General features: G+C 39.4%; 1 protein-coding gene across 3 annotated transcripts in view; it reads left to right on the top strand.

The window, feature by feature from the left end:
• The window catches only part of TTC13 (tetratricopeptide repeat domain 13), a 73,031-nt gene extending 59,114 nt beyond the window's left edge, over positions 1-13,917 (top strand). The window contains exons 18-23 of one of the 3 annotated variants that reach the window (XM_054022615.1): positions 708-817; positions 4,142-4,277; positions 5,339-5,418; positions 5,893-5,971; positions 10,889-10,968; positions 13,766-13,917. In XM_054022615.1, coding sequence (XP_053878590.1) covers positions 708-817; positions 4,142-4,277; positions 5,339-5,418; positions 5,893-5,971; positions 10,889-10,968; positions 13,766-13,889 — 609 coding nt within the window. In that variant the 3' untranslated portion in view covers positions 13,890-13,917. The remainder of the gene's footprint in view (positions 1-707; positions 818-4,141; positions 4,278-5,338; positions 5,419-5,892; positions 5,972-10,888; positions 10,969-13,765) is intronic. The other 2 variants (XM_054022616.1, XM_054022617.1) reach the window with 2 other exon arrangements.
• Positions 13,918-14,352: the final 435 nt, after the last annotated feature.

Below are 14,352 nucleotides of genomic sequence, written 5' to 3'. Positions count from 1 at the left end.
CAAAACATAATTCCATGGATCATACTATTATATTTTAAAATACATGGTTGCAAAAACCATTCACTCAACAATGGAAATGGAGCAGTTGTCTTTAATGCTGCATGGATACATTGAGAGAGCCGGTTAGTACTTAAGTGGTCTGGTTGTTCAAATAGGTGGGTAACTTTGAATAGAACTTGTCTCTTAGTTTTATTTGAATAAAGTTATTGTGGTTTATAATTGACATATTAGTTATGGCCTTTGGCTTCTATTTTAAATTTAAATCACTATTTTTTGGCTTTGCAAAATTTGAAAAGGTGTTTTGTTTTGTGTTTTTCCTTCTGGTGAGGAGAAAAATATACAAAGGATGTTGAATGAGATTGGCTAACAGTTAAAAATTGGTTTCAGATTGTGAGCTATGTTCTGGAATGCAATTTAGAGTAATTCATGTACTTACAAAGTATAAACCTAAAATACAGACTCTACAACTCGTATTACTGTTTTCACATTAATATGCCAAATGGTGAATATCATATTGGGGCTTGGGAAAAACATTTGTCTGTATAGTTCTAGCTTAGTCTTTTTTTATTTAAATTTTTTATTTAGGAGACCATAGCTGCACTAGATCTCTTGTTAAAACTGTCCTCTAGAAATCTGTGTTACAGAACAGTGGCTAGAAAGCTTGTCCTTCTATATTTATTCTAATATATTTCCTTTTTTTCTGAAAGCAGTTTAACAGTAAAACAAGAGATGGGTTTACTGTAAACACAAAAGTCCCTAGCCTCAAAGATCAAGGGAAAGAATATGATGGATTCACAATTACAATAACGGGAGACAAGTACGTTTGCTTTAAAAATTCATATTTTTAATCTAATCTTTAAGGAAATGACAATGAAGAAATGTTGAAGTATTATGAATTATCAATAGCAATTAATTTCTTGTTCTAATGGCATTTTGTACTTGTGTGATTGGGTCCTTTGTGTAGATGACTTAGTTTCTCTGAGTCTGGAAGTGGTTCTCAAGTGTGCAGTGTCTCAGCCGACAGTGACCCTATTATTCAACTCATGCTGTTGAATGCACATTGAAAAGTTTTATCCTTCATAATAGTATCCACAAAATTCTGATCAGCAGAACTGTATGGCTGACAGCTTGGTGAATCAGAGCTGTCTCCGCTCAGATAGAGTTAAATGTTTTCTGCTCTGAGAACTTTTCAGTCTACTTCATAGACCATAAAAACAGATCTGAATGCTCTGAATCAGAATGGATTGGAAACCACCATCATAGTGGATCCATTCTAAAAGTGGGGATGGACAGAACAGGGGTTTTTGGCCTTCTCACTTTACTGAGATTTTTGAGTGTTTTCTGATGCTTCAGGCAATACTCTACAAGTTAGACTCATGTAATTCCTAGTTGGTAAAGTGTAGTGAGGAGGCATTGGGTCCATTACTGGTTGAGATAGTAAATACCCCCTTTGAGAGGCAAGAAGCTAGCACTCCTAAAGAGTGATTTTTAAGCCTATGTTCTCTATGGTCCCACTACAACAGTATGGAATTGATAATTTTCTTAGACATTCTTTCCATTCAGATTACTTAGGGATTCTAAATTCTACACCATCATTTAAAGTGTTCTACAATCTACTGTGGACATCTTTAGTGTGGAAGGTAGACATTTTACTGCATCCCAGTGGATTTTTCCCTTTTGAATTTTAATCTCTAGACCTTCTGCACATTCGTAATGGGATGATGCACAAGATAGTTTCATTATATTGGGAAAATATTTATCTGTGTGAAACTGTCACATCTATGAAAATTCAATCACAAGTGTAAAATTTTGGTAAGAATCTGAATAGTTCCACATGCAGACCAAACAGTACAATTTTGTAGTAATTAGCACTAATTAGGAAACAATTCCATTTCTGGAGTTTCAAAGTTAACAAAACAAACATGCTGTGGATTCTAAACAAATAAAACAGACTGAAATAGAAAAGTACCATGAGAGAACATAAGAATGGCCATATTGGGTCAGACCAAAGGTCTATCTAGCCCAGTATCCTGTCTTCTGACAGTGGCCAATGCCAGGTGCCCCAGAGGGAATGAACAGGACAGGTATTCATCAAGTGATCCATCCCCTGTCGCCCATTCCCAGCTTCTGGCAAACAGACGCTAGGAACACTATCCCTGCCCATCCTGGCTAATAGCCATTGATGAACCTATCCTCCATGAATTTATCTAGTTCTTTTTTGAACCCTGTTATAGTCTTGGCCTTCAACATCCTCTGGCAAGAAGTTCCACAGGTTGACTGTGCATTGTGTGGAAAAATACTTTTTTGTTTGTTTTTAAACCTGCTGCCTATTAATTTCATTTGGTTGCCCCTAGTTCTTGTGTTATTTACCTTCTCCACACCAGTCATGATTTTATAGACCTCTATCATATCCTCCCCCTTAGTTGTCTCTTTTCCAAGCTGAAAAATCCTAGTTTTAGTAATATCTCCTCATTAATCTCGCCATTCCATACCCCTAATCGTTTTTGTTGCCCTTTTCTGAACCTTTTCCAAGTCCAATATATCTTTTTTGAGATGGGACGACCACATCTGCATGCAGTATTCAAGATGTGGGTGTACCATGGATTTATAGAGGCAATATGATATTTTCTATCTTATTATCTATCCCTTTCTTAATGATTTCCCACATTCTGTTAGTTTTTTTTGATTGCTGGTGCACATTGAGTGGATGTTTTCAGAGAACTATTCACAATTACTCCAAGATCTCTTTCTTGAGTGGTAACAGCAAATTTAGAATCCATCATTTTATATGTAAAGTTGGGATTATGTTTTCCAATGTGCATTACTTTGCATTTATCAACATTGAATTTCATCTGCCATTTTGTTGCCCAGTCACCCAGTTTTGAGAGATCTTTTGTAGCGCTTCGCAGTCTGCCTGGGACTTAACTATCTTGAGTAGTTTTGTATCATCTGCAGATTTTGCCACCTCACTGTTTAGCCCTTTTTCCAGATCATTTTAAATTTCTTGTTTCATATTGTGTGGATAAAAGATTTTTTTCTGAGTAACACCTCTGAAAAGTTACAAAGACAGACAACTTGGCAAAAATAGTAGGTCAAGTAGGGCTCAAATTTAGTTATGGTAAAACAAATATCCTTTAAACTCAGACATTAAGCAGTAACGTCCTATTAGAAGGCAAAAATATTGAGAGTAGAACAGTTCATATACCTGTGCAGCACTATGTTAGCCAACAGAGACCTTAAGAAGGAAGTGATATCAGGGATAGGAAAGGCATCTATTGCATTTACTAAACTCAACAGCATATGGAAATCAAAGATGTATGGCACTAAAACACAACTAAGAATTTTCAATTCAAACCTAATCTCATTGCTAACATACAACGGAGAGAGCTGGAGATCTACTAAAATGTCAAACCGAAAACTAGACACATTTGAAAATAAATGCCTATGAAAGAATCTGGGCATTGGTTGGAAAGACTTATTCACCAATGAAAAGACTTGAGAAATCACCAACTGGCAACTCATTTCTACCAGAAGCAGAAAGAAAGCGTTGGACGTGTTTGAGGCATCTACTCGTGGTGCCAGCACACAGACTCCCTCAGGAAGCTGTTAAGTGGAAACCAACTGGTATGAGGAAATGAGGGCACCCAAGAGAAACCTTAAGAAGAGCCCTTAGGAGAAAGGGCAGGCTAGTCTATCTCAATACCACAGAGCAAATTGAAGGAGCAGCAAATTATGGTGGCTAATGGGAGAGACTGGTTTCCACCCTGTGTGCCAATATTGGTGCGGGAAGGGTGTAAATGTAAAAATAAAACTTTAATGCTCTGTCTAAAAAAAAACCCAAAAGCCTCTAGACTTCCTTCCATCAAAATATTAGCAGTTATTTGCAATAAAAAATTGCAGATAACACCTACCACTTTGTCAGTAAGAATATTAAAATATATTCTCTGATGTTTCTATTTCAACCTCAGTGCTTCTCATTTGAATGGGCAGCAGATTTGTTTTCTTGCTTTAAGTAGGGGTGATATGGGAGAAGGTTTTGGGGGAGGGAAGAAATATTAATCTGAACTATCCTGCATTTTTGCACCTCTTTCAAGTATTTGATTAGTGTCTTGAAATTTATTCAAATAATCTTTTGTATTAGAGTTGGGAACATATTATTTTCAGTGGAAACTCAGACAACAGAAGAAAGAACACAACTGTATCATGCAGAAATAGATGCCCTATATAAGGATCTAACAGCCAAAGGAAAAGTACTAATTCTATCTGCAGAACTTGGGGTAAGGTTTTTATGGAAACAATTAATTCATGCTAGCTTCAACTTCAAATTTTGTCCGGATGTAATGTGGGTAATTAACCGTTGAAATACTTACCAAGGGTTGTCATGGATTTTCCATCACTGGCAATTTTAAAATCAAATTGTTTTTTGCTGTTTTTTCTAAAAGATATTCTCTGGTTCAAACAGGAATTAATTAGGGAAGTTCTGTGGCCTGTATTATGCTTAAAGTCAGATTGGATGATAGCAGTGGTCTCTTCTGGCCTTGTAATCCATGAATCCTTTATATAATTAATTTTTAATATCTATACTATCATTTTTTATTTTTGTCAAAATACAATCCAGTTTACTGTGCATTGCTCTAATATTCAGATTTTTTGGCACCGTTCCTAAACAAGTAATAAAATTCACCTCATACAGAAATGCTACTAGTAAGACGAAATTAAGTGAAAGGTTTCCATTGTTTAAGGGTAATCTATTAAGTTGCTCTGCTTTGCTAAAGTAATAGTTTAATTCCAAACACACCGCATGAAATGTTCCATAATAAAAATGCCATTATTTTTTTTATCCTGGCTTGCAATCACTGCATATTATTACCATGATGAGCACTATTTAATGTTGTTCATAGACTGGTTCCTGACGGCCAGTTTTAAATTGAGAATTGACATAAATACATGACAAAACAATAGAATAGTTTTCAGGTTGATTGCATTCTACCTGAGAAGCTGGCTGTACTTTAGATTTATCAGGATCTTTGACATAGCATAATGCCTTAGTGCTGGGTGAAATACAATGCTAGTTTGTTGTTCAAGCTAATTCCTTAGCTTGACCTTTTTGAGTTACTTGATCTTCCAACGTTCACAATAGGGATGGTTCAATTTTATTGAAACTTATGATATATTTTTCTTTATTTAAAAAAAAACCCACACCTTAGGGTTGAATATATTGTATCATTACTTAATGGAGGGTATTACAAAGTGCACTAACATTCTTATGTTTCTTCATCTCATATCTGTACACTAAAGTATTTTTTGAGCCCCTGCTTGCATTTTTTTTTTAATCTAGGAGGCAGATGCTGTGTGCAATCTAATCCTGTCTTTAGTTTATTACTTCTATAACTTAATGCCACTCTCAAGAGGATCCAGGTTAGTGACTGATCTTGTGCATTATCTCTCCATCTGCTATTCTATTTTAGTGTATGTGGGATTGTTTATCTGCTCAGTGGATTTGTTAATAAAGGGACTTGTGATAAATTGCAGTTGTTTCTCATGTGTTTCTAGGGTCTCTTATTCTGATGATACTGATAACATTCCTGATGCTGTAGCCCTCAGGAGACTGAACCTTTATTGACCACTATGGTCTGAGGCTAATCAATATTAACTAATTAATCAATCAGTAAACAATCCATCAATAAGGCTACAGAACTACAGTTCCTCAGTACCTGAATCCCCGATTTTTACGGAGGTGTCAGATGTCTGTTTTTATCTCTAATAAAAAAAAATATCGTGAAGTGCTTTTTTAATTTTTAACTGAGGAGTAAGAAGTTGAATTTGTATAATGTAAAATACTTCCAATTGAAAAATGTTACGGAAAGAGACTTGTTGCTCTTTATTTTTTAGTGTGATAGCTTATTCGGTGATCATGGGAGCACTGATGGCAAGTGGGAAGGAAGTAGCAGGAAAAATACCAAAAGGAAAGGCAAGTTCTACATAAAAATGCACTGGCTCAACCTAGATAACAGAAGTGATACTTCTAAGTATGGAGAAGCAGCTGAAGGAATAAGCAAGGACTCAGAGTGTGTGTATCAAGTGTTTGTCCATGCTTTACCATGGTGGCTTACAATTTTATAGTGTTTTTTAGGATTCATTGCTTTTTGTGTTTTTGTGGATTCTCAGATGACAACTGTGTGATATATAGTATATTTCAGCATCTATTGTTAGCCCTGAGGCTGCAGTTGTTCTCCTCTGATGTGGACCTTTTATAGTAATCCATGCCTTTTATAACCTTGAGGCCAGATCCCAGTGGTGACCTCCTACTTGTGGTTCCCCTTGAAGTCTCTGAAGATTCAGCTTGAGCAGAATGCAAATCTTATCTCTGGAGTGCAGTGGGCTCTTATGGGCATGCAATAGTAGTGTTTCCTCTTTGCTTTCAGATGAAGTTCAATGTGGTTGCAATTTACAGAATTCTGAAACACATTTATATGAAAGAGCATCTCACCCCATCTTCTGCCACAGGAGTTATGTATGATCTGCTGAATTACCTTTGCTGTTGGTTCTGGAATTTAAAGTGAAGTTCTGGTCTGAAAAGTGACTATGTAAAAATGATACCACCTCATTCATCGGATATGTTCCTTTTGTGTAGTTAGTCATAGCTGCTGACTTTACTGACAAAAATAAGCTGCTTTGAGAAGTATCTCTAGGGGGTCACACTTCAGGTGCACATGCACCTCTCGAGACTGGGACCTCAATCTGGTTCTCAATTACAGTAGAACCTCACAGTTATGAACACGTCAGAAATGGAGGTTGTTTGTAACTCTGAACAAAACCTTATGGTTGTTCTTTCAAAAGTTTACAACTGAACATTTACTTAATACAGCTTTGAAATATTACTATGCAGAAGAAAAATGCTGCTTTTAACCATCTTAATTTAAATGAAACAAGCACAGAAACAGTTTCCTTACCTTGTCAAATCTTTTTTTTAACTTTCCCTTTTTTTTAGTAGTTTACATTTAACACAGTACTGTACTTGCTTTTTGGGGGGGCGGGGGGGAGGTCTCTGCTGCTGCCTGATTGCATACTTCTGGTTCCAAATGAGGCGTGTGGTTGACTGGTCAGTTCACAACCCTGAGATTCTGTTGTACCTTATGAAACATCCATTTGAACCTATGGCAGCCTGTTCTCTGTTCCATTTATCTATGAAGATGGCCTTTTTAGTAGCCATCATGTTGGCCTGTAGAGTTGGGGAGATTGGTGTCTTGATAGCAGATCCTCCCTTTACAGTATTCTTCAAGGATAAGGTTTCTTTACATACACATCCTAAATTCTTACCTAAGGTTCTCCTGGAGGTTCCTTCTTTGCCAATATGTTCATTTTACCAGTGTTTTTCCCAAAGCCACATAACTCTCTGCAGGGGCCTCTTTTAATACCCTGGGTGTTAGAAAGGCTGTGGCCTCCTACTTGGATAGGACAAAGCAATTTTGAAGGTTACCCAGGCTGTTCATCTTTACGAATAGATCCAAGGGATCCACAATTTCAGCTCAAACACTATCAGGATAGATACCTGGATGTATCACTTGTTATGAGACTGCAGGCTTTCATCCTCTTCAAAGGATGATAGCACATTCTACCAGGTCTCAAGCAACATCCACTGCTTTGCTTAAGAACATACTAGTGTCTGAGATGTGTAGAGCTGCTGCCTGGGTTTTTGTACGTACATTTTTGAAGCTCTACTCTTTAATCCATGCCATCAGATCCAATGCAGCTCTCACTGCTGCAGTACTAGCTTCAGTTCTGGACTCAGTTCCAAAGCTCGCTCCTCCCTTTGGAAAAACTGCTCAGAAGTCACCTGAAGTGGAGCACTCAGAGACACTACTCGAAGGAGAGGAAGAGGTTACTCACCATGTGCTGTAACTGCAATTTTTTGAGATATATATCTCTATAAGTACTCCACTACCTGCCCTTCCTTCACCTCTGCTTAGGATTGTTCTATGTGGACACATTTGTGTGGAGAAGGATCTGAGGGTGGTTTGCCCGCGCATCCCTACATTGCCTCCGTGTCCAGCACGAGGAGGCTTTTAGGGCGTGTGTGCAGGCTGAAAGGGCACTGCTAGAGTATGAATCTCTCATCATGGACTCGAGAGGTGCATGTGCAATGGAAGTTGAGCATCTATAGGGGGACACAACTTGGACAAACTGCAGTTACTGCACAAGGTGAGTAACCCCTCTTTTTACTGTTAGCTGAATTGGTTCTGCAGTGTTAAGGGAGAATGACCTGGATTCTATTCCTCCTTTGAAACCATTGAAGAAAATTGTATTATACAGGTGTAACTGATAACCAAGTTTGGCTTGCAATACCTTTTACTGGGGATGAGGCATGAAAAAGGAAGTACAGAACCTAGCTTCTCTGTTCACTATTGATGAGTTTAGAGGGCTGATAGCTAGCAAGAAAAAATTGAGCTCATTCAGTATTGAAAATTGACAATAAGCAGAGAACAAATAAGAATGGCCATGCTGTGTCAGACCAGTGGTCAATCTTGCCCAGTATCCTGTCTTCTTACTGTGGCCAGTGCCAGATGCTTCGGAGGGAGTGAACAGAACAGGGCAATTTTGAGCAATCCATATCTTTTCATCCAGTCCCAGCTTTTTGCAGTTTGCAGTTTTGAGACATCTGGTGCAAGGGGTTGCATCCGTGACCATCTTTTGAACCCCCAATTATACTTGTGGCCTTCATAATGTGCCATGGCAACGAGTTCCACAGGTTGATTTTGTGTTGTGTGAAGAAGTACATCCTTATGTTGTTTTAAACCTACTGCCTGTTAATTTCACTGGGTGACCCCTAATTCTTGTGTGTATGTGAATGGGTAAATAACACTTTCTCCACACCACTCTTGTTTTTATAGACCTGTCATATCCCCTCTTAGTTGTCTCTTTCCCAAGCTGAAAGGTCCCAGTCTTTTTAATCTCTCCTCATATGGAAGCTGTTCCATACCCCTTCTCTGTACTTTTTCCAATTCTAATATATCCTTTTTGAGATGGGTAAACAGAATTGCACACAGTATTTAAGGTGTGGGCGTACCATGGGTTTATATATTGGCATTATGATATTTTCTGTTATCTGTCAGTTTCCTAATGGTTCATAACATTGTTAGCTTTTTTGATTGCTGCCTCACACTGAGCAGATGTTGTCAGAAAATTATCCACAATAACTCCAAGATCTCTTTCTGGAGTGATAACAGCTAAATTAGACCCCATCATTTTGTATGTATAGTTGGGATTAGGTTTTCAAGTGTACATTTCTTTACACTTACCAAAAATGCTGAATTTCATCTGCCATTTTGTCGCCCAGTCACCCAGTTTACTGAGATCCCTTTGTAACTTTCGCAGTCAGCTTTGGACTTAACTATCTCAAGTCACTTTGTATTGTCTTTAGATTTTGCCACCTCACTGCTCATCCCCTTTTCCAGATCATTTATGAATATATTGAACAGGTAGGTTCCCAGTACAGATTCTTGGGGGACCTTGCTATTTACCTATCTCCACTGTGAAAAAGGAAACAAAGAATAAATGGTCCGATCTTTTACTTATCCATGAGAGGACCCTCCCTCTTATCCCTGACTGCTTAGTTTGCTAAAGAGCCTTTGGTGAGGGACCTTGTCAAAGGCTTTCTAATAATCCAAGTACACTGTATCAGCTGGATCACCTTTGTCCACATGCTTGACACCCTCAAAGAATTCTAATAGAACCTCACTGCCACTTCTAGTCACTTCAAAGTGAAATGCACTTTGAACTTTCCATGTCCAGCAGCAAGTCTTTCTCAGTGGAGGGCCAATTACTAATCTGTTCTCTTCAGCAATCCACCAGAGCATGAATTTGGTAAGCTTCAGGGCAGAATGCAAAATGTATTTTTCTGACTAGTTTTTTGATTCTTCTTTATGAGAAGAAATAGGGCAGTGGTGGACAACCTGGGGCCCGTGGGCCGCACGCAACCTATCCGGGTAATCCGCTGGTGAGCCGTGAGACAGTTTGTTTACATTGACCGTCCACAGGCACAGCCACCCGCAGCTTCCAGTGGCTGTGGTTCACCGTTGCCAGCCAATGGGAGCTGCGGGAAGCGGCATGGCTGGGCCACAGGGACGTGCTGGCCGCCACTTCCTTCAGCTCCCATTGGCCAGGAACGGAGAACCGCGGTCACTGGGAGCTGTGGGCGGCCGTGCCTGCGGATGGTCAATGTAAACAAACTGTCTTGCGGCCTGCCAGCCCTGATGGGCTGCGTGAGGCCCACAGGTTGCCCACCACTGAAATAGGGTATTGCACTTTGACTGGCCTTTATTGATGTGAAGTTGCCCAGGTATCTTGGCTGTGTTTAGTAGTATACATGTCAAAATTACAAAAAAAAAAAAAAAACCCACCCTTAAATCATAGTTGTTACTAATGCTAAACTGGAGTTCAGAAATATGTAATGGGAAGAATTAGATTAATGTAAAATGCTAGAAGAGCCCAATATTATCCCAGATTTCTGGCATTACTGAATTTTTTTCAGTAGGCCATCAACTAATACTACAGAACAAACATCCAGCCTTCCAATTTGTATTTATTAATGGGGAATAAAATCTATTGTTTTAAAACCACCCTTGATTTTATAATTTTATGGCATTTAATCACTAGTGTCCATTAATTCTGATTAAGACATAAGATTTGCTAGATTCCACTGCAAAAGGATGAAAACGTTGGTGACAACCCAGGTACTTATCTAATTCCACGGGTTTAGTTTTTCTTAATAGATTAGGAAAGGCATTGTGCCTTCCCATGGATGTGCTAACAATAAGTTAGCGTTTTTCAAAATGCTATATTTTCTTACTCCTTTGTAATTATTTGTTGATGATATGTTTTGTTTCAGTTGGTTGATTTTGAAGCCATGACAGCACCTGGTTCTGAGGCTTTTAGCAAAATAGCCAGAAGCTGGATGAATCTCCAAAGGTAAACGATTGTCAAAGAAAAAAAATTCAAAACTATTCTATGCAGACTTAAACAAAATGTGTATGTGTATGTAAAACAAATATGACCTGTGATAGTCCTTAGTAAACCATAAATGTTAAGATGATCATGCTTCCTGTGAGCCAGTTTATTGTACTTCAGCCTGTCATGATAAAATTCACTCTAGTGCAGAGGGCATGCACAAGGCTATATGTACCAATGAAAATCCACTTAATGCCTATGCTACAGGTTAATGTGGTACATATAGTCTTGCATAGACCCTCTGTACTGCGGTGAATTTCACCATTGGTCCCCAGCAGGATACTAGAATTCAGTCTGTGTTAAATTGTTTAAACTGTAACTTAATACAGATTTTTTAAAAAAAATTGCCACCAACTAAATGCCCTGTAGCACCTGCGCATAGTAAAATTAGTGACTTTCAATATTAAGTTTAAATAATAAGTCATGGGCCTGCCCAGCAATCTAGGAGTAGTACAGCAACTCCTCACTTAACGTTGTAGTTATGTTCCTGAAAAATGCGACTTTAAGTGAAACGATGTTAAGCAAATCCAATTTCCCCATAAGAATGAATGTAAATGGGGGCGGGGGGTTAGATTCCAGGGAAATTTCTTTTTGCCGTACAGTACAGTACTATAGTTGGGAGATGCCCCTGCCTTACCCCACACAGGCACAGCCCACTGGCACTGGAGACCATGAAGCAGGCAAGGAGGCTGAAGTTGCTGTAGGCTGGGAGAAGTACATTGTGCAGCAGCAGCAGTAGCTTCCCCCACTCTGCAAGCACCAGGGGTGGGGGGGCTCAACCCTAGGCCCGTCCACTCCACCCCTTCCCCCAACCCACCCCCCTTTACTCTGCACGCCGCATCCTTGCTCCTCCTTCCTCCCTCCCCTTCCTCCTGCCCACGGCAATCAGCTGGCTTGTGGCGTTCAGGAGGTAGGGGGAAGGAGTGAGGACACAGTGCGCAGGCTCCCCCTCCCTTCCCTGCCTCCTGAACGCCACAAGCCAGCTGATTGCCGCCGACAGGAGGCAGGGGAGGGATGGGGGAGACGTGCTGCGTCCTCACTCCTCCCCACTCCCTCCTGCCCTTGGCAATCAGCTGGCTTGCGACGTTCAGGGGGCAGGAGGGAGAGGGAAGGAACGAGGACTCGGTGCACAGCCTCCCCCCTCCCTCCCCTGCCTCCTGCCCATGGCAATCAGCTGGTTTGCAGCATTCGGGAGGCAGGGCGGGGGGGGGGGAGGGGGAGGAGCCTGCACTCCGAGTTCTGGCTCCTCCCCACTCTCTCCTGAACACTGCAAGCCAGCTGATTGCCGTGGGCAGGAGGCCGGGGGAGGTGGGGGAAGGCACTGATCGGTGGGGTCTGTCGGCGAGTGGGTGGTGGGGGAGCATAGGGGAGCTGATGGGGGGCTGCCAGCTGTGGACAAAGCAGGCAGCCAAACGACGTTCTAGCAAAGCATTGCACGACTTTAAATGGAGCATGTTCTGTAATTGAGCAGGGACATAAGATCGAAACAACGTTAAGCGAGAGGGAGTTACTGTACAAGGTGTTGAAGCACACAGGGATAAGGATTTGGGTTTGGTAGCACCAGGGGGAAAAGTGAGTCACTATTGATCCATCCTACTTTGGCTAATTCACGTGGCGCTGGAAGGATCCACATCTAGCTCATTTCCTGGAGGGTCTCAGCAATACCAGGCCTCTGTGGGCATTTATGGAGGAGAAATTAAAAGGGGTTAAAAATGTGAATGTTTTTAGTGCAGAATGAAATCTAGTATTTTAAAACTACCCTTTTGTTACATAAATATATTCTAGTGTGTGTGTATCCAGACATATTTACAATGGAGTACACACGTTCATTCCTTGTAAACAGGTGCTCATATCCCAAACTTGACACTAATTGTCCCCTTTGTGGTCATTCTCAGTACAAAAGCAAAATTTTGAATGGGCTGGAGACTGAAATAGGTTCCTAAACATTCCTAAAGGTGATCCCTCTAGGTCAGGATTTAGGCACTTTGTGGGGTAGCTTACGGAGATCCTGCACTGCTGCTCTGTGCTGTACCTCTTCTGTTGATAGTTTAACTTAATTATCTATGGTTGTCAGTCTGCTAACTTTCACTAGAACTATATTCTATTTAAATGAAGGAAAGCATAAACATTCAGGTACATTAATTTGAATCTGAGATCAACGGCACTTTCAGATAATAAATTTACTTGTAAGTCAAACAAATTAAATTTCCTTATATGAAGGAAAGGAACACATTAAATATACTCCACTGATGCAACATTGAAGCAGACCATTTTTTTTAATTGAATCCACACAAACTTTGACTTTATTATCTTAATACTCATGATGTGCAAACTGTAAATGTTCATTTTGCAATTTTTACTCACAGTTTTCATTAATGTATTATTAAAGTATTAAAACAAGTGTTGACACCACCTTCACTATGAAGAGTACTGAAATGATGTATCTGAATGAAATCAACTTCTCCCAATTTGTGGTTAGCAGTTTGGAGTGGTTATTTTACAAAATGAATACTGGTTGTTAGAGAAGTAAATCTTAGTTCATCCTAATTATTGCCATCCCAGAAGGCGCCTTTATATAGTAATTGCCTCATTCTCCATGCTGAGGCTACTTGCTGAGATGTGAGTCATGGTGAGCAAAAGATTTGAGCAACAAACTCCTGACCAAGATTGGGCTCTAAATCAGGACAGACTGAAACTTTGTCCTTGAAGTAAATTTTAAAATTCTATTGCAGTTTGTTAATTTTGTTCTCTTTTTCAGTATTTCTCCTTCTTACAAGAGTCTCCCATCAGTATCAGAGACTTTTCCAACATTAAGAACAATGACTGAGGTGCTAAATGCAGATTCTTCTCGTTGTCTTAAAAAAACTATAGTTGCTGTATAATTTATACAAATAAAGGGCCAAGACCTCTTGTTTTGTAAATTATTTTTGAAAAGGAAAAATTATGAAGAAACTGGGTCCTTTGTTACTTTTTATACAATTTTTTATAAATGTAATGTTTGAACCATTTTCTTTACCTTAGGGCTCTCAACAAATGGGAAAATCTTTGGATGAATGTTTCCATGCATAATTTAATGCCACTGCTATCCTAATAGCAAATTTATTTCAGTGACCAATCCTAAGGGTGATATGATATAATTGAATGGGAACTATTTCAAACCTGCTGCAGATATGGATTTTGTTCTTAAAGAATGTTTTCCTTAATGCACTTTGAAAATCCCATATCTCCTCTGTCTTTCAGTCATATGTCTTCAGGTTCTTCAAAACAAAAAATTTAACTGTGAAAACTTTATGAACCATACTAAGTGTGTAATGCATAAATACACACTTTACATAATGTCCTATG

Source organism: Malaclemys terrapin, chromosome 3 (genome assembly GCF_027887155.1).
Source record: "Malaclemys terrapin pileata isolate rMalTer1 chromosome 3, rMalTer1.hap1, whole genome shotgun sequence".
Lineage (NCBI taxonomy): Eukaryota > Metazoa > Chordata > Testudines > Emydidae > Malaclemys > Malaclemys terrapin.
The sequence above is the reverse complement of the archived record's forward strand: the minus strand, read 5'-3'. Positions and strand labels throughout refer to the sequence as shown.